This window comes from Pelodiscus sinensis, chromosome 4 (assembly GCF_049634645.1).
Source record: "Pelodiscus sinensis isolate JC-2024 chromosome 4, ASM4963464v1, whole genome shotgun sequence".
Lineage (NCBI taxonomy): Eukaryota > Metazoa > Chordata > Testudines > Trionychidae > Pelodiscus > Pelodiscus sinensis.
Window position 1 is genome coordinate 116675740 of NC_134714.1, and position 25105 is coordinate 116700844.

The 25105-nt window shown below is 48.6% G+C and overlaps 1 protein-coding gene across 6 annotated transcripts in view; it reads right to left on the bottom strand.

Moving 5' to 3' along the window:
- LSP1 (lymphocyte specific protein 1) overlaps positions 1-25105 on the bottom strand; it is a 93274-nt gene that overhangs the window by 54342 nt on the left and 13827 nt on the right. The window contains exon 1 of one of the 6 annotated variants that reach the window (XM_075928154.1): positions 15564-15774. The exons of the other annotated variants lie outside the window; for them this stretch is intronic. Within the exon in view, the coding sequence (XP_075784269.1) occupies positions 15564-15622 (59 nt within the window). The 5' untranslated portion in view covers positions 15623-15774. Of the gene's footprint in view, positions 1-15563; positions 15775-25105 lie in introns of those variants that run through there. 6 annotated transcript variants of the gene reach the window in all.

The following is a 25105-nucleotide window of genomic DNA, read 5'->3' on the forward strand; positions in this document are numbered from 1 at the left end:
CCACCTGTGTACACAAGGACCAGCATAGGTGAAGGGAGCTTCAGGCTTTTGGATCCCCTATTAGCAGTCACAGCAGGGATTTATTACATGTGCAGTCGTGCACTGTGGCTGGTGTTTCCAAAAGCACTCGTTGTTAACCTAACTCTGGTCCCTTTGGACTCGAGGGGGAAATGTCCATTCACTTCAATGGGAGCAAGGTTAGGCCAATGCTGAGTGGTCCTGAAAATACCTCCCTAGAGAAAGAGGGATGGCTGATGCTCAAAGTAGATTCCAATGGCAGCCCTATATGTTTCCCCAGGACTCCTCTCCTTAGTTTTAGCTAAGAGAGAGGGCAGAGGAAGGTTCCACAGACCAGTGTTTCTCAACCTTTTTTTATGAAGTACCCCCTTTTAAATATATATATATGTAATTGTAGCCAGGCAAGCAACGAAATGTTTGGGTGTAAAAAGTACAAAAATAATAAAGTGCTGTAAAACTTAAAACAAAAATTATGTTTTCTCCACATTTCATTTGTGTTGATGTACCTCCTTCCTCCCCCCGCCCCAGACTTTTCTCGAGTACCCCCAAGGGTACTTGTACCATTGGTTGAGAAACACTGCCACAGACTTATTCATGGGGACCCTTTTCCAATAAACCCATTTCTAGTGACCTCCAGCAAATGTGACCTGGACAACTTAGGAGCTCCAGATAGACAAAGACCTGTATCAATCAACTGATTTGATTGATACCAATGAAAGACCTTTGGGCTACACTTAATATTCAGGGTATGTTGAGAATTAGTTCATACAGGGTTACTCGGTGTGATAAACACGTTACAGACATGAGTTGTCCTTGTTATAGGTGGTTTTATGCAAAATGCAGGACAATGTAGCACTTTAAAGACTAACAAGATGGTTTATTAGGTGATGAGCTTTCGTGGGCCAGACCCACTTCCTCAGATCAAATAGTGGAAGAAAATAGTCACAACCATATATACCAAAGGATACAGTTAAAAAAAATGAACACATATGAAAAGGACAAATCACATTTCAGAACAGGAGGGGGATGCGGGGGGGGGGGGGAGGAAGGAAGGTAAGTGTCTGTGAATTGACGATATTAGAGGTGGGGAGAGTGGGATGTTTGTGAGTTAATGGTATTAGAGGTGATAATTGGGAAAGCTATCTTGATAATGTGTAAGATAGTTCAAGTGTTTGTTCAATCCTCTTTGGAGAGTGTCGAATTTTAACATGAATGACAGTTCAGAGGATTCCCTTTCAAGTGCAGATGTAAAAGGTCTTTGTAGCAGAATGCAGGTGGTTAAGTCATTGAGAGAGTGTCCTTTCTGGTTAAAATGGCAAGAAACTGTTTTTTCTTTGTGATCTTGTCTGATATCTGTTTTGTGGGCATTAATCCTTTGGCGAAGTGTCTGAGATGTTTGTCCAATGTACATAGCAGACGGACACTTTCGGCACATGATAGCATAGATTATATTTCTGGATGCGCAGGAATATGTGTTCTTGATCTTATAACTCACTTGGTTAGGTCCAATAATGGTATCAGCAGAATAAATATGTGGACAAAGCTGGCAAAGGGGTTTGTTGCAAGGGAAGGTACCAGGGTTGGTATTAGTGTGGTATGTCCTGTGGTGGTTGGTAAGAATCATCTTGAGGTTAGGTGGTTGTCTATAGGAGACTATGGGTCTGTCTCCCAGAGCCTCTTGGAGTATGGTATCCTGTTCCAGTATAGGCTGTAGTTTATTGATAATGTGTTGGACAGGTTTAAGTTGGGGGTTGTAGGTGATGACAAGTGGTGTTCTATTGTTGGTTTTCTTGGGTCTGTCTTGAAGTAGTTGGTTTCTAGGTATTCGTTTGGCTCTTTCAATTTGCTTTTTTATTTCTCCGGGTGGGTAGTTGAGGTTTATAAATGCTTGGTAGAGATCCTGAAGCTTCTGGTCTCTGTCAGTGGGATTAGAGCAGATTCGGTTGTATCAAAGGACTTGGCTATAGACGATGGATCGTGTGGTGTGTTTTGGATGGGAGCTGGAAGCATGTAGGTAACTGTATGAGTCGGTGGGTTTTCTGTAGAGAGTGGTGTCTAATTTTCCATTGTTGATTTGTACTGTGGTGTCCAGGAAGTGGATTTCTCGTGTAGAATGGTCCAGACTGAGGTTGATGGTGGGGTGTAGGTTGTTGAAATCTCTGTGGACAGAACTCTGTCGACAGAAGGTGTTATTGCCTGTAACATTGCGTCCAGACTACGGAGTTCTGTCGACAAAGCAGCTTGCTTTGTCAACAGAACTCAATGTGTCTGGACGCTCTTTGTCGACGGAAGTTTTGTTGACAGTATCTGTCGACAAAACTTCCGTCGACAAAACGCGGTAGTCTAGACGTACCCTCAGTCATTTCCACTCGCCCCTGCTATAAATCACAGCTTTGCCTACAGGATCCAGTAGGGTAGAGCTGAAACCCCCCCACCCCACCCCACCCCACAACCCCCTCTTGAATCATCCCTGATCTTATCCCTGCTGACCTGTTTGGTGCAAGGATCTAGAGAAAAGAAACACTGCTTGATTAAACGGAAACCAAAATGAAGAAAATCTTGAGACAGAGAAGGCCAAGCAGTACAAGTAAAATAAGGAGCAATCCAAGCCTTCACCCATCTCTTGACCAGATATTGAACCAAACTGGACAGGGCTGTCCAAAGAACTGCCTTTACTGCGTTTTCTAATGGGTTTCCATTTTCATGCACAGTAGCTCAGCTCTGCTTTGTAAGAAATTCTCTTTACCACTGACAGTTTATATTCTCAATGGCCAAGGCAGACCAAGTGTGGGAGAAATGAAGTATCATTGTTAATTCTTTGTATTGACGTAGGACCCACAAGCACTAGTCATTGACCATGTCCCCTTTGTGCCAGATGCTATAACAAGCCAGAACAGAAAGAAAGGTCCCTGCCCCAAAGAGCTTACAACTTAAGCATTATTCCCATTGTACAGATGTTAGCTGCTGCACTATGCTCCTATCGCACTAACATTCACCTTTTCTGTCATTTCACTCCCAGCATTGGCTAGCTGGCAGATACTAGAGTGCAGAAAGCTTTCCTCTTTATAAATTAGTCTCCCCGTCCTGTGTCAGCACACTCTATTGCTCAGGATTTCCACAGTAATAAACCAAGGTGTAACAAAGTCTGGATCACTCCTTGCAGTCTATTCCCACCGTCTAAGGACGGAGAGATCAAGATGAATGCCAGGCTCCCGGGTGGCAGGGCAGATGGCAACCCAGAGGCAGGCATCCTGATATCACAGTGCAAGCTACCACAGAAGAAAATATTCAAAGAAGACATCTTCCCGGTGTTTTAAGACCAGAATGTATCGCTATGAGCATCTAATCTGTCTTCCTGTGTGACACAAGCCCTCATATTTCACCTGCTCCTACTAGCAGTGGTGAGGATTATTCTTCCTTGCTATGTAAATGAATTCTATTGAACCCTCAGTTGATTGCTTTTTAAAAACAACTCCCACCTGGATTATTTTTCATTAAATTCTTCTGAAAAGACAGCCTGCCGTGTGATGGGCAGTGCGATCCCAGAGCTAGTAATATACAAGTCCCAAAAGCATGTGAGGCAAAGCAAGACACATTCCAGAAGGATGCTCATATGAGGCACCATGCAAAAGCTCGGGAAGTGTTAATGTAAAAAGGCCCCAGATGGATACTTAGCATTTTGTACTCTGTGTTGGTGGGGGTATAGGAGCCTCTTCTTGCTCCTAGAGGAATGCTCTCTTGTGTATTATTTACTGCCTTTGCTGCAGGCACACAGCTCAGTTTGGAAGGCGCCAAGCAAGAAAGGTTTAAAGTTATGCCAGCTATCATCCCCCCTTTCTGATTTTCTGCCACTTGCCCCTGTGCTTTTTAGACAAATTCCGGTAACCTTATGCAAAGGCTGAAGGAGAGGAACCTCCCACCCCCACCTGTAATCACATCCCAGAAGAATTCCAGTGGCAATAATCCCACATTTCTTATCTGAGAGAGAGAGTCTGACCCTGGGGTTACTGACCTCAGCAGGACATGGACATCCCTGCTGTGCTACCACGGTCAGGTAAACAAAGGCACTCTGTAAGAATGTACATTGCACCGTAGCGCATGCTTTTAACATACCCTACCCCCATCCCACTGCCAAGAACCAAATAAGCAAATTGGATGATAGATCATGAAGCTCAAAGAGAAAAGAGTAAATTATACTCTACCCTAGAACCTTTTAAAACGTGGAGGGTTCCACACTGAAAAACAATAGCACTGCCTGGATTCTAGCGTGTACTGAAGACAACGATTAGCTCTGCAGGAACCATGATGTACTAACTGCTTTAGTGCCACATGGATTCTGATGTATAGGCCTTATAACACTGCTGGCATTGAGACGCTATAACCCCTTTCACACTCTAGAGATTCTAGCGTATAAATCTTGACTAGCACTGTCATCCATTAACCCGTTTAGATTCTAGCAGACAGGCCTTATAAACTGTGAGTGTATTGTGGTGCATTAGCTCCATTTGCATCAGCTGTCGAGCATAAATGTTTGCATTAGTTTGTTCTATATCACACATTTTTTTGAATCCTTCAGGAGCTCCAAAACATAGACCCCTTAAGTGTTCAGTCTTCATTACACTTGTTTTGGAGTCTAGGCTGAATGGCCCTTACACTCTGTTTATATCTATGGTTCTAGAATTCAGAACCTTTGAAACATAATGAGGTATTGTTTCCATTTGCAGGGGGTTAAGAGCTGGATAATAAATAATAATATGTTACTTAGCTCTTGCAAAGTGGAAAATTTCACATACATAAGGCAGTATCTTACCAGAAAGATTCTGACATTTTTTCACACCACTCCATAGATGAGTTTTTGGGGAAACTTGTCTGTATAGTCTCCCAATCCCAATTTCAAAGGGTCCGATTCTGCTCTCATTGACAGTGGTGTAAACCATAAGTGGCATACATGAGACCAAAATGAGGCCTGAGACTTTTTATAGTACTAATTAGGGATGTAAAGACTTAACCTGTTAACCTGTTAACCAGTGCGGGGGGAGGAAGGGGTGCTGGCTGGGCTGGAGCAGCCCCTGACTGTGGCAGGAGGCACAAGGGGCCTTTCCAGCCCAGTGCCACGCTGGAGTGCTCCCCACATCCCTTTAAACAGTTATCCCAGAGCTATTCAACATGCAGCCCACGATCTGCTTGCAGCCCACGATGCGGTTTGGGTTACATGGGGCTCAACATGCAGGTGGGAGCCAAAACAAAAAAGTAGTCAATATAATGATCTTCTGTTGATATGTGTTTTAGTAGTTAAATTCCTGGACTGTCATTGCTCATTAAAAGTGCTGTCATATGGGTGGAAATCAGGTAAGTGTTGCATTTTATTAATATCAGCAGAACTGACTTAAATGTGGCCTGTGTGTTGTAGTCTTGCCTTAATCTTTGTATTTGTGCCTGTCAGTGTGAAAGAAGCTATTTGCATATATTTGCATGTATATGCAACTACACTTAAATTGCGGACCTCGGCATGTGCTATATCATTGGGGCTTTCAACGTTGAGTAGCCCTGAGTTAACCGGTTAAACGATATATTTAACTGCTTAGCTAATTAAATGGGATTTTACATCCCTACTACTGATGAGTCAAGAGGTTAGAATCCAGGTGCTCAACAGAAGCTCTTAATTCACTCATTTCTACACCACCTAATTCTACAGCTCTCCCCTGAGCTCTTAGGGCAGGATCAGCGCATGCAGACCTGTGCTTTGCTCACAGCTCTGCACAGGGCAGTGCAGAGAGGTAATGGGAATGTGCTTCTCAGTACCTGTGAGATTTAAGAGACGCTTCCTTTGTTACTATATACCTTACAGATGCAGCAAGAAGCCACAACCAAGCTCAGAGTCCCATCGCACCAGCACTGTGCCTACACATAGTGAGACAGCCACTGCCCCAAAGAGCTTACAGTTAAGACGAAGGCTGAGAGGGGTGACAAAGGCGCGGAGTAATGAAGCATCTTATCTGATATTGCACAGATGAGGCTGGACCAGAACTCAGGTGTCCTGAGACCCACACCAGTTTCCCTTCACTGCCTCTGCTTACTGAAAAGTTCTCTAGGACTGATTTTGCCATTTTTAGACTTGCAAACCAAATCCTTCCTCCCAATATGCCCCATCCATCTCTGGGGATTTGCTTGCTTGCCTAGCACTGTTCAGGTCTGGCAGGAATAAACTGCAGTACGTGAACATGCAAGGGCTCGGTCCAACTCCCATTGATTTCAATGGGAGCAGAATTGGGCCCTAGATGGCCAAAAGGTCTGGAGAATTCAAAGCTCTGGGGCAGGGTAAGTGACATGGTGGGACCAGAATACAATAAAATTGCCTGTACCATAGGGAGCCCATGTACTTTATGGAACAGTAATGTTATAGTTAATGGCAGCTGCAGAGTTTCAGATAGAACAGTGCTAGGAAATTCTGGGCATGAATCCACATGGTGTTCAGGAGGGAAAGCTCACATTCCTCCCTTAGCGAGAGCAGGATTAGTCAGCAGGCTTCAGAGGGACAGGTGGGCAGGAAGAGGGGAATGTGGGTATCCTGTGAATGCAACGTCACTCCTGGGAAGGGGAAATGGAGCCTTCCACAGACGAACCATGAGCTCAGCTGGGGCAGAGTATAATTCTCCCACCCCAGGCTCCAGAGGTGGGCGGGAGACTGTCTGCTTGTGAGCATCTGGCTTTCGTGCTGCAAATCCATTTGCCAGCATGACGCTCACAGTTGACGATTTAACTGTTTTAGGGGAGGCAGAGAGCATGACAGGAGCCAGGCATCCTGTGTACAGTAGCCATCCTGGGCACTGACTCAGGGAGTGATCCCTGACAAGTCACTTAACCTTGGATTCTCTGTCTGTAAAATGGGGATAACAACACTTACCTACCTCCTTTGAGAGCCTTGCATAGAAGAGCGCTAGATGAAAGCAAAGAAGACAATCTCTCTGGGAAGACTCTGTTTTGCTCCAAGCCAAAGGAGAGCTCAGGGCTACAAAATACCTGTGAATGTGTCCTTTCGCAGCTTCCCAGAGAATGGGTGCTAGGGAGGCTTACGGGCCTGTTTACCCTCTGCCGCAGATATGCAAAGAGAGAGAGACACATACTCCTAGACAATACAGGGTGGGGAGAGGGGAGCTGCCTCCCAGATAACCTGCCTCACTCCCAGCCACCAAGACAATGTGGCCTGATGTTACCATTCACATATCAGCACAATATGACCAGCAACCACACAGCACTAGAGATAGAGAGCGGGTGGGGGGGGGGGTCACTCTGGGAATGCTAAGGATCAGGGCACACTCCTTTAGCACTATGTGATCCAGCTCTGTGGCACACACCCCCCCTCCCTGCTCCAGTGTCCTGGGAGCCCAGCCCAGCCTGCGTGCAAAGCCGCTCTCACGCCTGCTCCCAACAAAGGGCATATGGACATTTCTCTCCCCGGCCCCTACCTCTCATTCCTCTCTGCCACAGTGAGCTGGCTAAGGTGCCTGTCAGCTCTGCCCTGAGCAAGTGAGAAATGGTGCAAAGAGAGAGAAGGGGGCACAAAAGGGTCCTACACTAGGGGAGAGGCCACTGTAGATCTGCAGGCTCTTGGGGAAAGGTGGAAGCCGGGGAGCAGCATTTTGAACTGGTTGGTCTGTATTTGTCCCCCGTAAATTGCTCTGAGATACTCAGCCCAGTTTCTAGGTCCTCCAGCTGCTTCCCGGGACCCAAGCTTCCAGCAACAGCTGATTCCTGACCAAATAGCCTAATCTCCTGCCAGTTGTTTCTGCCTTTCCACCTATTGCAGCAGCACCGCCACCCTCAACTTGCTCCTTCCTCACTCCCCGGCGGGCAGTTGTGTTCCTCTCCCTCCCCCTCCCCCCATTGCAAGTTCTCTCCCCCAGCCCCTGGTATTTGGCACCCACCATGGGTGGAGGGTTGCCGAGCCATGGGAAGGCATTGCCTTCCCAAACTGCCTCACCTGGCCCCACCGTGCTGCACTGGAGACGCCCAGGCTCCCTGCCCCAGTCTGCTGTTGCAGTGCAGAGGCTGGGGCAGGCAGTGATGCCTGTTCTCCCAGACCTGGGGCCCACGCTGGCTGCTCGGCGCTTGGACTGGCGGCTTTGCTGGGGGAGGGAGTTGGTTAGGGGTCTGGTCAGCAGCCATGGCGTGGGAGGCGGGGTCCATGCTTCCCAGCTCTCCTCTCTGGCATTCCAAAGCTGGGACTAGCTGCAGCTGCACCACCTCCCCGCTCTCTGGAGCTCCAGGGCAGGCCAGGGCCACACTCCCCACTGGCTCTCCAAAGCTCCAGGGCCGGGGGAAAGTGGGGCCACATTGTCCTGGGCAGGGGCGCTACCCTGGGGCAGGAGCAAAGGCCAGCAGCTATATTGTGTGTATGGGAGAGGCTGGGCAGGGGCCAGCAGCAGCCACAGTGGGGGTGGGAAGGAGTGGAGCCTCAGGCGGAAGGGATGGGACCGAGGGTTTGCTTTCCAAAGCCAGGGAGTCACCCACTACCCATGGTCCCCAGATCACCCAGTGGTGGGCAAATTTAAAATGTGACCCATTAATACAAGGTCAGGGAACCTTTTTTAGGTTGGGGGCTGCTGATCCACAGAACAATCAGTTGGGGGATACACACAAGTGAGAAGCAAAACAAACAAACAAAAAAAACCCAGACCCTCACTGATGTGGCCCCAGAGTGAGAAGGAGAAAGACACTCCCCATATTACCCCCGCACACCCATCCTGACCTCTGAATCCCAGTTGTGGGTGACTTGCACCCCCTGACCCTACCACAAGCTGTGTCCCTCCTCAGCCCAAAATTCACTCCAAATGCAGCCAACCTGCCCATGCTTGGAACATTCTCTTCACAGATCTCGTCTGGAAAGCTCAGCAGGGCAAAACAGGCAACACCAAGACACTGAAGATGGGATTTTCCCCACCAAACCTTCGGGAAAGTTGGGATGTGTGAAGGGAAGGGGAAGACAGGATAATAGGGGTGGGAAAAGCAGCCAAGCAAGGAGATCTTCCATCAAACGAAACCTTCCTGCCAAGAGCTATGAAAAATGGGAGATGTCGCCAAAATCTGAGGAGCCAGTGGAATTGGGAAAATACCTAAAACCCGGGAGAATTTAGAACAAGGCCAGTAAGCTGAACTGGTTCACAGGAAGATGACAGCATCCCTCACCTTTACTCAAGAGATACAAGCCATGAAGCTCGTGGTACCTGGAGCAAGATGCAGCATTGTATGTATGGGCATGCAGACGCCGCAGTCCATGTTAAGGCCCTCTCTACACTGGGACTGAAAGTAAAAGAAGTATGATTTAAAATCCCATACTTTGGCTCTCCTTGCACGCATCAGTGACTCCTTGGACTGATAAGAGATCAAGGGAGCAATAATTCTGTCTGACTGAAGAAATGCCTTATATTCTTCTCTCCATGGATAGCTTCCACCTAGCTTCATGATTCTTCTTGATTCAAGATTCAGCTGTCATCCCTTTTTCTGGGGATGGTAGTCAGAGTTCAGATTTAGAGACTTTGGAAATTATCACGAGTATTCTGTATAGTTTGTATTTCATTAGCGCCAAGAAATGCCATTCATGGAGCAGGACCTCCACTGTGCTAGGCGCTGTACAGACACCAAACCAGCAGATGAACCTTGTCCCAGAGAGTCTATCATTACTCAGATCAAGTCTAAATTTTTTGAGAGTCTCTCCACACAAAGAAGGGAAAAAAAATAAAACCAGCTGCTACCAGAGTAGAGGCTTTTACACACACACACACACACACACACACACACACACACACACACTTCAGTTGCAATAATTAATGAAATGGGGAAGGATATCAGATGACATGAAACAATCTCAAGGTTGCTGTTCATATTCAGGGAAGCTGCATCTGTGAAAAATGCTTTTTTAAACCACTAGTGAACAGAGGCGCATACAGTGCAACAGTTTTATGAAGAACTTGATTTGTAGGTTAATTAAACAGCAATATTCTGTTGTTAAACACTTGAGACTTAATAACTACAGAGAAGATAAAATTCTAGCAGGGGTGGCTAGTGAATCAAACAAATCAAAATGACAGGCAACAGCAGCATATCTTATTGATTGGAGTTCATTAGAGGATAGATAGATAGATAGATAGATAGATAGATAGATAGATAGATAGATAGATAGATAGATAGATAGATAGATAGATAGATAGATAGATAGATAGATAGATAGATAGATAGATAGATAGATAATGCTATGAAAAGACCAAGTCACATAGCAGTGCTAGGTGTTACCATTACTGTACTCAGTATTATTATAGCCATATTGGTCCCAGGACATTGGCGAGATGAGGTGAGTCGGGTAATATCTTTTATTGGACCAGCTTGTGTTGGTGAAAGAGACAAACTTTCAAGCTTACACAGCGCTTTTGCAATATATTAATAAAAGTTTTTATCTCAGCCACCTAGTCTCGCAGGTATTATCACTGGTAACTTATTAAAAACAGGACAAAAGCAGCCTGATGTCTGAGGGATGCTCTTTTGCAATACATTGACTGACAGAGACCATTCCCAACAATGGGAGATCCCTGGGTACACACTGGAGAGAGGAAGAGTTAGATAAGCTTGTAAACTGCCTATTCTTTTCGGATGTCATTTCTAGTTAATTACAGTCACTTGCACTGGGTATTCTCTGCAATCATCAAGTGGCTCCCTAGGCTCTGTTAGCCTGATGGGATGCTTTCCGGTCACCTATTTTTCAGATGCAAATGACTGCTCCTGTCAAGTGTTTTCATGCAAAGCTACTCCCAATATCCCCCATTGCCAGTGGCCAGAAACAGAGCAAGAAGGGCTTGCTTTACAATCTACGTCCATGATACAAGTTGCTCCTCATGGCCCTCCAGGGAAAAACAGCCAGGAGAGAGAGATCTCATTCTCATGCCACTCACGGGCATAAGGCCTCCATCCAAAGCCTGCTGAAGTCAAAGGCTATAGACCAGCACTTTGGGAAAGTGACTTTCCTGTACAAATTGGAAATATCATTATTTCTGTATTTCTCCATTACAGTCTTCACTGATAGCAAGGGCTTGTCTTCACTTACCACAAGATGGGCACTTCGGAGATCGACCTCCCGGGGTTCAATTTAGAAGGTCTAGTAGAGACCCACTAAATTAACTGCTGATGGCACCCCCATCAAGGTACTCTCTCAATTCATGAAAAGTAAGGGAAGTCAACAGGAGAATTTCTCCCATTGACCTCCCACAGTGGGGACGTGGCAGAAATTCAACCTAAGGTATGTCAACTCCAGCTATGCTATTCTCCTAGCTGGAGTTGTGTATCTCAGGTCAACTTTCTCAAGTAGTGTAGACCTGGCTCCAGAGTATTGTTGAATGCACTTGGCCTGCTGGACAACTTGTAAATCACCACATGCTGGGTACATTACCACACAGGAGCACAGCAGTGAACAGTTTATGTGAGGCACTAAGGCCAGGAAGGGGTCTATGTGCAGCCCACAGAGTCTGAGGGAGCTCATGGTTGCTCTTCTCTTTAGCATGAAGGTGCAATTAGGCTGCTATGCAGCACGGCTGGGCTGCTTGAATTCGTATTTAGCACTGTATGCTGGAATGAGTAGTCTCTGGGGCCTGCACCTCCTTATTAACAAGGATGGGTGCAATCTCTTTATTCTCACCAAAGCAGTTGCAAAGTCGAGGCTGCTGACAAGTTGCCAATGGGTCCCTTGGTTGGACACAATTACAGGGCCCCAGTGTCAGGACTAAAAGTGGCGAAAGCTGCCAGCACCCTCCTCCTTCTAACAGGCATGGGTGGGAGAAAGCTCGATAATTCAGCAGCATCTGAAGTCTCTGGAGCTTGGGCTTTGTCTACACTTAACAGTTTAAAATGTAAAGGGTTGCCGTGGAAGTGCTTTAAACTGGAAGGATGCGTCTACACAGCGGGGCTAAACCCGAAATTAGCACCGCAATTTGATAATTGCATGGCTTAAGTCAAAATAGCTTAATTCAGCTTTTGGCACAGTCCACACCAGGCCTGCACAACTGGGAAAGCGGCAAGGGCCATATTACTCCAAAGAAAACAGCTGCGGGCCGCAAGTAGGGATGCTCTCCCAAACAATACCGAACACACGGCTAAAAATTTTTGTCAAGCAAGAAAAAAAAAACACCACACATGTCTCCACTTGGCTCCCTGGCATTTGTCTCTCCTGCACCCTGCTCCTTGGTGCCTTCCCTTTTCTCCTGACCTGCCCCCCTCTCCTCAACACAAGCCCCCTTCCCTCCCCTACCTGGCTTCTGCCTTCCAGGTTACGGGGCTGCTGGAGCCTTTTTGAATCAGGGGGCCACCAACCGTGACGTCATGACGCCACGTCACACCAGCATCCTGGCATCTGCCGGCATCCCACCCTCTGGCTCGTGCCCCGCCTCCCGCGCCGAAGCTGCAGGCAGGCAGCCCAGCGGCGAGAATCGCTACACTTTCCCGCCCCAGCAGCGCTCCGCTCCTCTGCCCGGCCGGCGGATCGGAGGGGGCCGCGCCGCCCGTAGTTGGCATAGGCCGCACAGTGAGCCCCTGTGGGACACATGCGACCCTCGCAGGCCTGGTCTACACAGAGCACTCTTTCAAAACAGCACTCTTCCTCCAACTTCCCTTACTCCTCATACAATGACGGCTACAGGAGTCAAGAGTAAGAAGCCCGTTATTTCAAATTTATTTTAAAATAATGGACTTGCTGTGTAGATGCACATGTTATTTCGGAATAACTGATGTTATTCTGAAATAATGCTGCTGCGTAGACATAGCCATAGTCTATGAGTGCTGGAGTGCTGGGAAAGAACTTCCCAGAAGCCTTTGTAAACCACCTTAACAAGGGGAGTAGTTCACACTGGCACTTTACAGCACTGTAACTTTCTGAAGGGGGGGGGGGGTGTTTTTTCACACTCTTGAGCCAGACAATTAAAGTGCTGTAAAGTGCCAATGTGGACTCGGCCTTATTCTAGTTTGACACCAGCGTGACGGAGAGCAGAGTCTGTCTCTGTGTCACTCTTAAACATTAGACACACCAAGCTGTGCACATGCGGTGTTATAGGCTTGGAGAGCAGTCACCTTTGCTGACAGAGAACTTGGAAACTCCCTTCATGCAGCAAAGTGGAACAATAGCAATATTCCAATGCATTGCTATTGTAGCAGAATCTCAAAGCCTGGTAGGAACATGAATGAATTCAGCCCCACATCAGAACCTGTGACAGAGTAGGCAGAAAGAAAGTCTTGAATTGTTGAGCTATGAAATCAGCTATTCTGCTTCTAGCAAAACTTAGAACAAAGTTGCTCTGTGGGGGAAAAAAAAGACACCTCTACAATATGAAAACTTCTGCACAGTGTAGGGACCATCCTTTACCTTTACATGAGCAACCCTACTGCCTTCTGTTGGCCTCAGTGGGATTATATATGTGTAACCCAAGAAGACATCTATCTCTGCACCATCACCGCCATGGAACAGGGATGATATATACAAACACCCACACAGAATCCAGTTTAAAATCCACTTACCAAATGACCCCACTCAACCACAATTTTAATCCCCTTCTTCCCTAAAATCACCCTCTAATCAGATAAAACACCACGGTGCATGTACTCTTCTGAAAGGGCACCTACAATCCCAGTCAATACTCTGAGTAATTATGAATGGCTATTCAGAGGAGGCCTGGATTGGGTGTGTGAATGTTTGGGCCATTTATCTAGCTATAAAGCATTTGTACCATGCTCCTTGCCCTCCTATTCTCCAAAGAGCTTCAGCCCAGCTTCGTGCTCTGGAGAAAACTGTTTTAATGTAACCATTTTGCCCAGCAGTACCCAAACCTGCTCCATCCACTCCACCGTGTACCCGGTGTCAGAAAGCATCTGATGGTGCTGTTACACCCACCCTCGTGCACACCTTCCAACCCAGCTCCAAGCGCATTGCTACAAAAGGTGATTCCATCACATTCCATCTCAGCCAGGGTGAAGGAACGTGAACGGTTCAAGATGGAGGTGACCATCTCCCTGTCTCTCTGAGAGAGCAATTCAATGCACAGCAAAGTCAGTGGGAGTCTTTTTGTGACGCCCCAAAAAGGGTAATATAGGAAGCCCCTGGGTTGAAAGGACATGAAAACCAAATTCCCCTTGGTTTCAGGGAGAGAGACGCCCTTGTGAATCAGACTTAGGGCTGCAGCAGTGCCATGGGGAATCCCCAGATTGAACAGGGCCTGGAGACTGGAATCTCCCCTACACAACACACCCTGCAGGTCACAGTTGGGGACAGGCACTCACTGGGGAATTAATATACCCCTGGGAGGGCTGACATGCCAAAAGGGTGATTCAAAGGAAAGCATGAGCCTCCAGCGCTCTGCATTTCCCAAGCCACTGTGAATTTCCCCAGCTGGGTCTGAGCTTCAGACACCCTCCTGTATGGTTCACTGAGCTTCCATGATGTCCGTAATGATCCAGGTGCCAGGGACACTGAGGCAAAGGTCTGGAAGCAAAAAGAGGTTTCCACTTCACCTTAGAAAGCAGCATGCTTGCAAGGGAGTGGCGTCCCAGCCTCAGTAACGGAACAGAGAAGAACTTAAAAAACAACAAATGATCTGGTAGCACTTTATAGACTAACAAAATATGTAGATGGAATCATGACCTTTCGTGGGCACAGCCCACTTCTTCAGATGACCACTTCTGAAGAAGTGGGCTATGCCCAGGAAAGCTCATGATACCATCTACATGTTTTGTTCCTCTATAAAGTGCTGCCAGACCATTTGTTGTTTTTAGGTGTATCCTGTACAGACTTACTCAGCTACCCCCTGAAGCTTCTGAACAGAGAAGGTAGAGCCAGCCTCCCCAGGGAGCTCCAAGCTCAGCGTGTCTTGAAAAAGGAACCAAGGGCTCCAAATTGTCCAACCAGCTGCCCTAGCAATTCCCCTCCCCCCAGACGCTCAGCTGGTGTAAATAGGCATCTCTTCCTTGACACCCATAGCTCCATCCCAATGTACACCAGCTGAGGATCTGGCTCTTTAAGGATTGCTGCCTAAAACACTGCGCATACAGCTAGCCGCCAAAAGCTCTGCTAGACCGAGCGGCTCTCCTCCAGCTGAGACACACACCCACTCGCCCAGCCAAGAGGAGAAAGCAGCAGGTTCAGGTAAATAGCACAGCAGGGTCATGTGTCGCTAGCCTAGCTCTGTGCTTCTGGAAAAGCCATCGGTAGGCGCAGGTCTGCCTGGCTGAGATTGCTGTCTGGGGGTGTCCTTGTTACCCCGGCCCCCGAGATCTTCTGCCTGCTTACCAGCCCTGCTCATGAAGAGGGTCCACTGATGGCTTGAAATACACGCCTGCCTTTCCGTACCGCCCCGCAACGCTTTTCCTCTCGCCGTGAAGCGGGCACGTTTTTCCCGGTGAAACCACCAGTCCAGGGAGTTTGGAATTGGCCAAATCCAATGGCCACGGAGGAAAATCAATGTCCTCAGCTCCCTGGAACAAAGGCTCCTGCCTCGGCGAGGCAGGTACAGACCTACCTTATGAGGTTCTGCAAGCCTTGTTTGCTGGAATTCCTCCGCAGGATCGCACTGGTCATTGTGAGGGAGGCTGATCGCAGGGCAGGCTCCCAGATCCTGGCTGCTCACCCTCCTTTCCCTACTTTTTTTTTTCTTTTCCTTTTTTTTAAAAAAAAATAAATGATCCTCTCTCTCCCTGTCTCTCTTCAGGAAGTTCTGCAGCTGGTTTCCTTTTGTTTCTCTAAGCCCCCCCCGTTCAGCCCCCCCTCCCCTTGTCTCCTCCACCTCTACCTCCTCCTCCTCCTTCACAGCCTAGTGGAAATGTCAGAGAACAATCTTTCAGAGAGCAGCTTTGTAGTTGGAGGCCAGGCAGGGTCCCCTCCCTGCTCCCATCTGACCGCTGAGTGAGCTGAGTGCGAAGCTCACAGCTCTCTCCTGCACTCTGAAGCTAGTCTCCTCTCTGGCTGGATCTCTCCTCTCGGACACTCCTTCTGGTTTATGTGTCTTTGTTCTCCTCTTTTTGCCTCCTTTTGTTTCCCTCCCTCCTTCCACATTTTTCGTCTCCCTTTTTTTCCCCCTTCCCTTTCCGATCTGTTTCTTTCTGCATTCATTAATTGCGTAGATGAGGGACAAAAGCCACTCGGGAACACAAACCCGATTAGAGCGACTCGCCTGGGAAGATAGCAGAGGACAGATTTACAACTCTTCAGCCAGCTCTTGAGCTCCCGGAGAGCAGCAGCAAGCCACTAAAGTCAACGGAGCAACTCCAGTCTGGCCCCTCGCCTCCGGAGAAGGAATTTACTCTTACAAATGAATGGCAAGGCGAGGCAATTTGCAAAGGGCTTGCCACCCTAGGAGGGTAAAAATGCGGTGTCCAGGAATAAAGTGCAATGGGGCACCCTTTGCTTCAGACTGATTCAGATGACTGTGTCCGAGGTGACAGTGAAGGACTAGTGGACAGAAAGCTGGTCTGGCACTCAGGACAGCTAAGGTCTGTTCCCAGCACTCTGTCCCTCCCCCATGTTGGACAAGTTGCTGTGTCTCTGTTTGCCCTCCCACGCTGAGTCTGTCTTGTCCATTTAGAGCGTTGGTGGACTGATGGGCCACTATGATGAAGAGAAGAGAAGAGAAGAGAAGAGAAGAGAGTATCCCTTGGAGCATATAGGGTTAGCCACCAACAACTACTAAGATCTAATCTCATCTTAGAGCCTCACTTGGCTGGTGAAAGTGGGCAGGTCATGTAACCAGCCTGCCTCAGTTTCCCCATCTGTGGGAAGGGAACATCAATCATCTCTCTAAGGGCATGGACACATCTACACAGCAACATTATTTGAAATAACTAGAGGTATTCTGAAATAAACTTAGTCCATGTCTACACAGCAGGCAGTTATTTTGAAATAGTGTCAAAGTACTGTCAAGCTGGAGGACTTCTTACTCTTACTCCTGTAACCCTCACTATACAAGGAGTAAGGGAAGTTGGAGGAAGAATGCTCTATTTCAAAATAAGTGCTGTGTAGACTCTCACAATTTCAAAATAAGCTCAATTTGTGTAGCTTATTTCAAAATAAGCCCTGCTGTGTAGATGCACCCCATGTCTACACTTGGAAATTATTTTGAAATAACTAAATTGGAAATACTGCAGGAGAGCTCGATTATTGTGAATGTGCTACCTCGACTTAGAGTGCCAGGAAGTACTGGGCAGTAATTATTTCAAATGACTCTGGGAAGTAGTTATTTTGAAATAGCAGCAGCAGAGTGTCCACACTCCTGCTATTTCAAAATAACTATTTTAAAATAAGTGTTTTTCACTAAAAAAAGCAGGAGTACATATTTTGAAATAATGTTATCATATATATAGTAGCCTAGTGTCTGAGAGTCTGTAACGCTGAAATGCTGGCTGTTCCCTCTGGGGGGGCGCTGTTGCCTGAAATGCTGGCTGTTCCCTCTGGAGGGGCACTGTTGCCTGAAATGCTGGTGGTTCCCTCTGGACAGCCCATGCTGCATGGGGAGTGTGGGGCCCAAACAACCGCTTGTGCTGCTTGCTCCCCCGCGGCGGCCCGGTGGAGCGGCGCAGAAGTCAGCCGAGTACCGCGAAGGGGGGCAGAGCAGTGACGTGTGGCATGACAGCGGCTCTAGGCCCCAGCCCCTAGCGCCTGGCCATGAACGTCACCGCCCCGCCCCCCTTCGCCTCCCGCTGTGGCGCTCGGCTGACTTCTGCGCCACTCAGCCAGGCTGCCGTGTGGGAGCAAGCAGCGCAAGCGACCGTTTGGGCTCCATGCTCCCCATGCAGTGCGGGGAGTGCGGAGCCCAAACAGCCATTTGGGCTCCGCGGTCCCCTGAGTGAGAGGCAGGAGGGGGAGGAGAAGTGAAAGAGAGAGATGGAGAGAGAGGCAGGAGGCAGAGGAGAGCTGAGACAGAGAGAGGGGGAGGCAGTCGAAGGAGGAGAGAGAGAGAAACGGAACGAGAGACCGGAGGCTCAAGAGAGAAGACCAACGTGGAGGAGAAACCTGAAAATCCCATCTTATGACGGGCTAATTGGCTAGTCATATATATAGTAGCCCAATGTCTGTGAGTCTGTAACGCTGAACTACTGGCTGTTCCCTCTGGGTGGCCCAGGCTGCATGGGGAGTGCGGGGCCCAAACGGCTGCCTGGCAGTGTACGTCACTGCCCCACCCGCTTCATCTCCCACTGTGGTGCTCAGCTGACTTCTGCACCGCTCAACCGCCAACCCACAGGGGAGCCCAAACGGCCGCTTGCTCTGCTTGCTCCCCCGCGGTGGCTTGGCTGAGCGGCGCAGAAGTCAGCCGAGCGCCACAGCAGGAGGTGAAGAGGGACAGGGCGGTGACGTGCGGCATGACAGCGGCTCCAGGCCCCGTCCCCTGGCCGTGAATGTCACCACCCCACCCCTCTTCACCTCCCGCCGTGGCACTCGGCTGACTTCAGTGCCGCTCAGCTGGGCCGCCGTGTGGGAGCAAGTGGCGCAAGCGACCATTTCGGCTCCACAGTCTCCATGCAGCACGGGGAGTGTGGAGCCCAAACGGCCATTTGGGCTCCGCGGACCTGAAAATCCCATCTTATAATGGGCTAATTGGCTAGTTTCAAATAACAGACTTGGTAGTGTGGACACTCCACTTGTTATTTTGAAATAAGGGGGGTATTCTGAAATAACTCCCTGGTGTAACCCAGGGCTCAATGGCATATTGGGAGAGCTATACAAAGTGTTCTTATTAACAGGACCACCATATTTTGAGATTGTTACTTTCCACTCTAATGGCATCTCATAAAATGTGTATATATTTTCTTTGGAGGTTAGTTACTGTAGTCAGATGTTTGAAATGTAGATGGCTGATACAATAAATGAAGAAATATCAGTAAGGAGAAAACGCACTAAAATAAATACAGATGGCTATTAAATGTAAACAAAACCACACTTTACATATGGGTTTCTCTGTTAATATTTTATTTATTTACCAAACAGCCCCTAAATAATAAAAGCAGCTAAGCACCTTGGTTGCTCTTGCACCAGGTTCACAGAAGACTTTGTGCTGGAATATATTTTATACAGGCAGTCCCCAGGTTATGTACAAGATAGGGACTGTAGGTTTGTTCTTAAGTTGAATCTGTATGTAAGTCGGAACTGGCGTCAGCCGCTGCTGAAACTGATCAGTTTCAACCGCGGCTGAATCTGGATGCCAGTTCTGACTTACATACAGATTCAACTTAAGAAACCCAGGCGTCCCCAAGTCAGCTGCTGCTGAAACTGATCAGCGGCTGATTCCAGGAAGCCTGGGGCAGAGCAACTCTGCCTCGGGCTTCCTGTAGTCAGCCGCTGGTCAGTTTCAGCAGCGGCTGACTTGGGGACGTCTGGGGCAAAGCAGCTGGAGTGCTGCTGGGTTGCTCCAGTAGCGCGGCTCCTCGGTGCTACTGGAGCAACCCAGAAGCACCCCAGCTGCTCTGCCCCAGGCGTCCCGATTCAGCTGCTGCTGAAACTGACCAGCAGCGGCTGAATCAGGACGCCTGGGGCAGAGCAGCTGGGGTGCAGCCGGGTTGGTCCGGAGCGGCGCTGCGGGACCAACCCAGCAGCCCCCAGCTGCTCTACCCCAGGGGTAGGCAAGAAAAGCCTGGTCTGCTGGGGGGGGGGCACTAGCTGCACCCCCCCCCCCCAGCAGACCAGGGAGATGGGGGTGGCAGGACTGCCCAAGTCCTCCACGGCTTTGCTCCGTCTCCCTGGTCTGCTGACCTGGGAGACGTGGAGCAAAGCCGCAGAGCACGCGGGCAGCGGGACAGTCCAGGCGCGCCGCGGCTGTCCCACTGCGGGCGTGCTCCGCGGCTTTGCTCCCCGTCTCCCTGGTCTGCTGATCGGGAAACGGGGAGCAAAGCCGCGGAGCACTCCCGCAGGGGGACAGCTCAAGCGCGCCCGGGCTGTACCGCTGCAGGCCTGCTCCAAGGCTTTGCTCCCTGTCTCCCTGCAACCAGGGAGACGGGGAGCAGCTTTTCTCGCCCCGGAGGATGGGGGCGGCGGACCGCGGCGCATCTTGGCATTCCGCCGCTCCCGTCCTCCGGGGCGAGAAAAGCCCCGTTCGTAACTGCGGATCAGACATAAGTCGGAGCCGCGTAACTCGGGGACTGCCTGTACTTCTAAATTCAGTGATGCTGGTGGAACTCGGAGAGCAATCAGCCAAGGCCTCAAATATTTGAAAAAGATAAAAGTCCCACCCCCTGCCATTATGTGTGACTGGTTTTAAGCACACGCGCTCCCACAGACTTTATTGGGATTACTCATATGCTTAAAGTTAAGCACACATCCAAGCCTCAGGGCCTATGGTCTTTTGAAGTCACTGCTGAATGCCCAATGACTTCCTGCAAGACTCAGGGGTAATTAGAAGGCCTGATCCAGCAAACTTTGATTGAGGCAAGATCCAGCTTTTAGTATAGAGACAACCAGCCAGATGGTGCCATTCTATTGTTTTAATAAGGGGCTAGTGATGAATGTGGAAAGAGCCAAAGGGGTAATGACACTACTAGCGACAGCATGGCCAGAACAACTGCTGTTGAATGAAACCACAGCTCTTATTATAGCCAGAGATGCCACACAATCCATAGCAAACTCAGGAGGGGCAGAGAGGAATGTCACAGACTTGGGTTTGATACCAATGGGGAGGCTGACAGCACATGCTTGCCGTAGGTTGGAGGTGGACACACCAGAAGACATATGGGATCAGATCCTCGCTTGGTGTAAACCTGGCACAGAAATATTTACTTCAGTGAAGGGATACTGCTGATTTACACCAGCTGAAGATCTGGTTCAGACTCAACCGTCCACATCTCTCCACTCAATAAGCACCCATGCCGGGGGGATAAAGAAGCCAAAGAAAGAAAATGAAACACCCTGCTATTAAACAAACAAGAGTTTTCAAACCAAAGCTTTTAGCTAGAGAGGGAGATAGAGTCCAGCCGTACTTAAATTCTGAACTGGAGTTAATTCTGCAGAGAAACTAAATATGGGTGCCCTTCTATGAAGGATCCCCTTCCCTGCAAGGGCTCATGTCCCCAGGCAGCACCCAAGCCTAAATGCAGTGGAGGATTTGGCTGTTTGCTCACTGTTGGAAGATGGATTTCCTGAGCCAGCAGGGCACCTAGGATCAAGGAGAAATCAGATGGATTATCTGTCTTAAGGGAAGTGGGGCGGGGGTGAAAGGTGGGAGAGGAGATAAGATCTTTGGAATGAACAGAGGGTGACTCAAAGTAATTGGAGGCGGGGGGGAGGGGGCGGAATACACCGTGATATGAAGTGGCTGGGGGAGGGGAGTTGGTTCCCACTGCCTGAAACCCCCCAGGGCAAGGGAATTCCCAGATACCACTGACTGGCTACAAATTCCCTGCCTCACCAGGCTGGGGGTGTGATGTATTAATCTCTTTCCCTTCCATTCCAGCTCCGTCAATGAATGCAGAGAAATCCCATGGGAGGAATATACATGTCCAGCACTGGCAGGGTAACACAGGACCCCATGGATGGGGACCAGGGAAACACTCCTATTTAAATACCTGCATCTTCCAGACTCATCCCAGCAATGGGCAAAGGAGAAAATGCTAGCGATTGCACTGGGGGACCATCCGTTTCCCTAATTCAACCGGGGAACATGCAAATCAACTTTAGAGATTTTTTTAAAGTTTAAAATAAGTGGGGGAGGGGATCGCCACCCTTTCTCTTCACAGCTCAAGATGGTTTGACCTGCCAGAGGCAGTTGTCCATCTCTCAGCTCCGCAGTCCGTGTAGTATGGGAGGGTCTTTCTTCCCCACCCCCTACTGCTCCAGATGGAGCATAGCTGCTTCAATGTGATTTATACTTCCATTCAGTTAGGGGTTAGCATCAGACCTGGTCCCATCTGCCTGGCTCTGGTGACAGAAACCTCAGCAGCAAGTGACTGCTGCAGCAAGAAAAAGACACCAACCCAAAAAAGAGGATTCATTTGTTTGCTGGTCTTTAACAAAAAAAATCAAACCCTGCTGGGGTGTGGCTCATTTAGGACAATACAGGGGCGATAACACAAGGCAGTTTGCTAGTGCATGGCCTGTGCCCTCTAAGCCAGAGGCTCATAAAGAGCTTTCCAGCAACAGACAAAAAGTGACAGCTTTTAAGGTGAGCGGCCTGGGGAGGAAGTGACTCAGTTCTGTTGCCCTGAAATGGAGGGAGAGAGTCCCAGAGAGATAGAGCCACACCAGTTCTCATTAATTACACAATCGCTCTGCTATGTAGCAGGGGTTGCAAAACCATTTGGAAGCGAACGTATTTTCTAGCAAAAAACAAGCGTGTAGCAAAAAGTAATGCAACCAGAGCGACTTGCTCGCACATTGTTGCAATCAAAGGTCCTGTCAGGGCCAGTGTTGGGCATGAGCATGTGATCTGGCTATCCTAGAATACCAATCATTCAGGCGCCACATCTAGCCCAGCTGCCCTGCCCTGCCCTGCTCTGCAAGACTGCACCGGTACAGTTTAGAGATCTGTTGCTTTAAGTACACCCCACACACCACTGTCTGAGAGGGCTAAGACACCCCCGTGGGCAGATTCTGGCTGCCTGACACCCATAGCAGAGCTCTCAGGAAGAGGGTCTGCCTCTTAAGTGCGGTCTCTCTGCATCCATAGCCAGGGGCCACTCTACCAATACAGCACCAGTCAGGACAGTAACGTGTCTAGTATCCACGGAGGGCCCAGTCCTTGAAGAGAAAGGGGTGAAAGTAACTTCAGTTTCTTACAGGCTCAGAGTAGGGGATCGGGGTGGGGGAGCTCAGAGCACTGGGTTGGAGTGTGTGTAGAGGGGTGCAAATCAGGGAAGGATAGATTTGCCGGATGGTTTAACCAAAAATACCGTACCCCTCCAAAAAAAAAACACTGTTGAGAAAAAAAGGGGGGAGACTGAAGTAGATGAGAAGCTGGATATGAGTCAGTTGTGTGCCCTTGTAGCCAAGAAAGCTAATGGCATATTAGGGTTCATTAGGAGGAGCATTTTCAGCAGATCTAGAGAAGTGATTATTCCCCTTTATTCAGCACTGGTGAGGCCACATCTGGAGTATTGTATATAATCTTGGGCTCCCAACTACAGAAAGCATTGGAGAGAGTCCAGCAGAGGGCAACAAAAATGTGTGGGAGGCTGGAGCACATTATTTACGATGAGAGGCTGAGGGATTTGGGCTTATTTAGTCTGCAGAAGAGAAGAGTGAGGGGGGATTTGATAGCAGCCTTCAGCTTCCTGAAGGGAGGTTCCAAAGAGAATGGAGAGAGGCTGTTCTCAGTGGTGACAGATGGCAGAATGAGGAGCAATGGTCTCAAGTTGCAGAAGGTGAGAGCGGTGAAGCACCAGGATGGGTTTCCTAGGGAGATGGTAGAATCTCCATCCCTAGAGGTTTTTAAGTCCCAGCTTGACAGAGCCCTGGCTGGGGTGATTTAACTGGGGCTGGTCCTGCTTTGGGCAGGGGTTTGGAGTTGACGACCTCCTGAGGTCTCTTCCAACCCTATGCTTCAATGAACCATCACATTGGATGCTTCAGCAGAATTGGGGTAGAGAGCCATGGTGTCGATAATATGGCAGGAATGTGCCCTGTTTCCTAGTTGGTACAATCCTTCCTATACAGTCATCTTCACAGTCCACTCTCCCTGTCACTCCCGCTTCTCCCTCTCCACTCCCCCTCCTCCCATGGACCCCAGATTTCTCAGAAAGTCTGACAGAAGTAGGTCTCTCGGGATTGTCTTTACAGAATTTGTCCTTCATCTTCAAACCTTGAGTAAATGAGAAGGGACATGTTAATTGGAATGCCAGTCTAATGGATATGTAAGTAACCAGAGTGGTTGTGCTTTAGCCTGTGGAACAAATGTTACTTACTGATGTGTGGGATCCCAATTAACATGTCCCATCTCATTTTGCTAAGGCTTGAAGATCGGTAACCAAACACTTTAAAGGTAATCCCAGTGAACCAGGGGTTTTAACAGTCTCAAATACCTTTTGAGTAGGAGCCGCCACTTATAAATTCATTGAATGCACAAACAGGATTCTAGACGGGGTAGCTCATTTGGTGGGATTATACGAAGCTCTTACGATTTTCAGGGCTTAATCGCATAAGAAAGGAAGAGCCAGCAGATGGCCCCTTCTCTCCCTTAGGGACTGACAAGGTGTTGAGTTTTGTGTCACTCATTAGCAACACCCTGCTAGCTGGTTTAGGAGCAGCACTGCCAGGCCCTCCCAAAAAAGGTACAGACTGATGGCTCTAACCAGAGCTTCTATAATTACAGGTGGGTGGGAAAGTGTAAGATGAGGGAGTGTGGTCTGCTGTTTAAAGCAGATGATGGACTATTGGATAAAACAAGTCAGGATATCTGCATTGTGTTCATGATTTCTCTGCATACTTGCTGGTTGGAGCAAGACACTTAACCGCTCTGTACGTCAGTTTCCTCCAGTGAAAAATGGGAACACAATTACTTACCTGATAAGCATGTTATGTGGCTTAATTCATAAATGTCTCTAAAGTCTTGCCAGATGCTCAGATGACCAGGGCCAGAGACATGCCAAACACTGCCAGCAAGAGGGAAAGGAGTTACAGAGAGGGAAAGACTCCATGGTACTTCTTAGGACTGCCTCCAGGAGCAGCGCTCCCACTGAGCAAAACCCACCGCCCCTTTCACAGCCTGTTTAGGATCAAGGTGAAAGGCTCCTAGGAACAGATGCCTTGCTTAGGAAAGTCAATGAGAAGGGCAGAAAGTCAAGGAAAGGGGACAAGCCAAGGGATAGGGGGGAAGAGTTTGACAGAAAGATGATGAAAAAGGGGCATGGGAGAGGAATGATGAGACCTCTGTTATTCATGTAGCAGAGGCCCCAGCTAAGATCATGAACTCCTGTGAGTACACAGAGGTCTTCCACAGGGTACGTCAGCTCATCTAGATATTTGCCTGGTTTTACAACAGGCTGCATAAAAAGCACTAGAAAAGTCAGTACAAGCTAAAATTTTATACAATGACTTGTTTATGTGGCTCTGTATACTCTGTATACACTGAAATGTAAGTACTATATT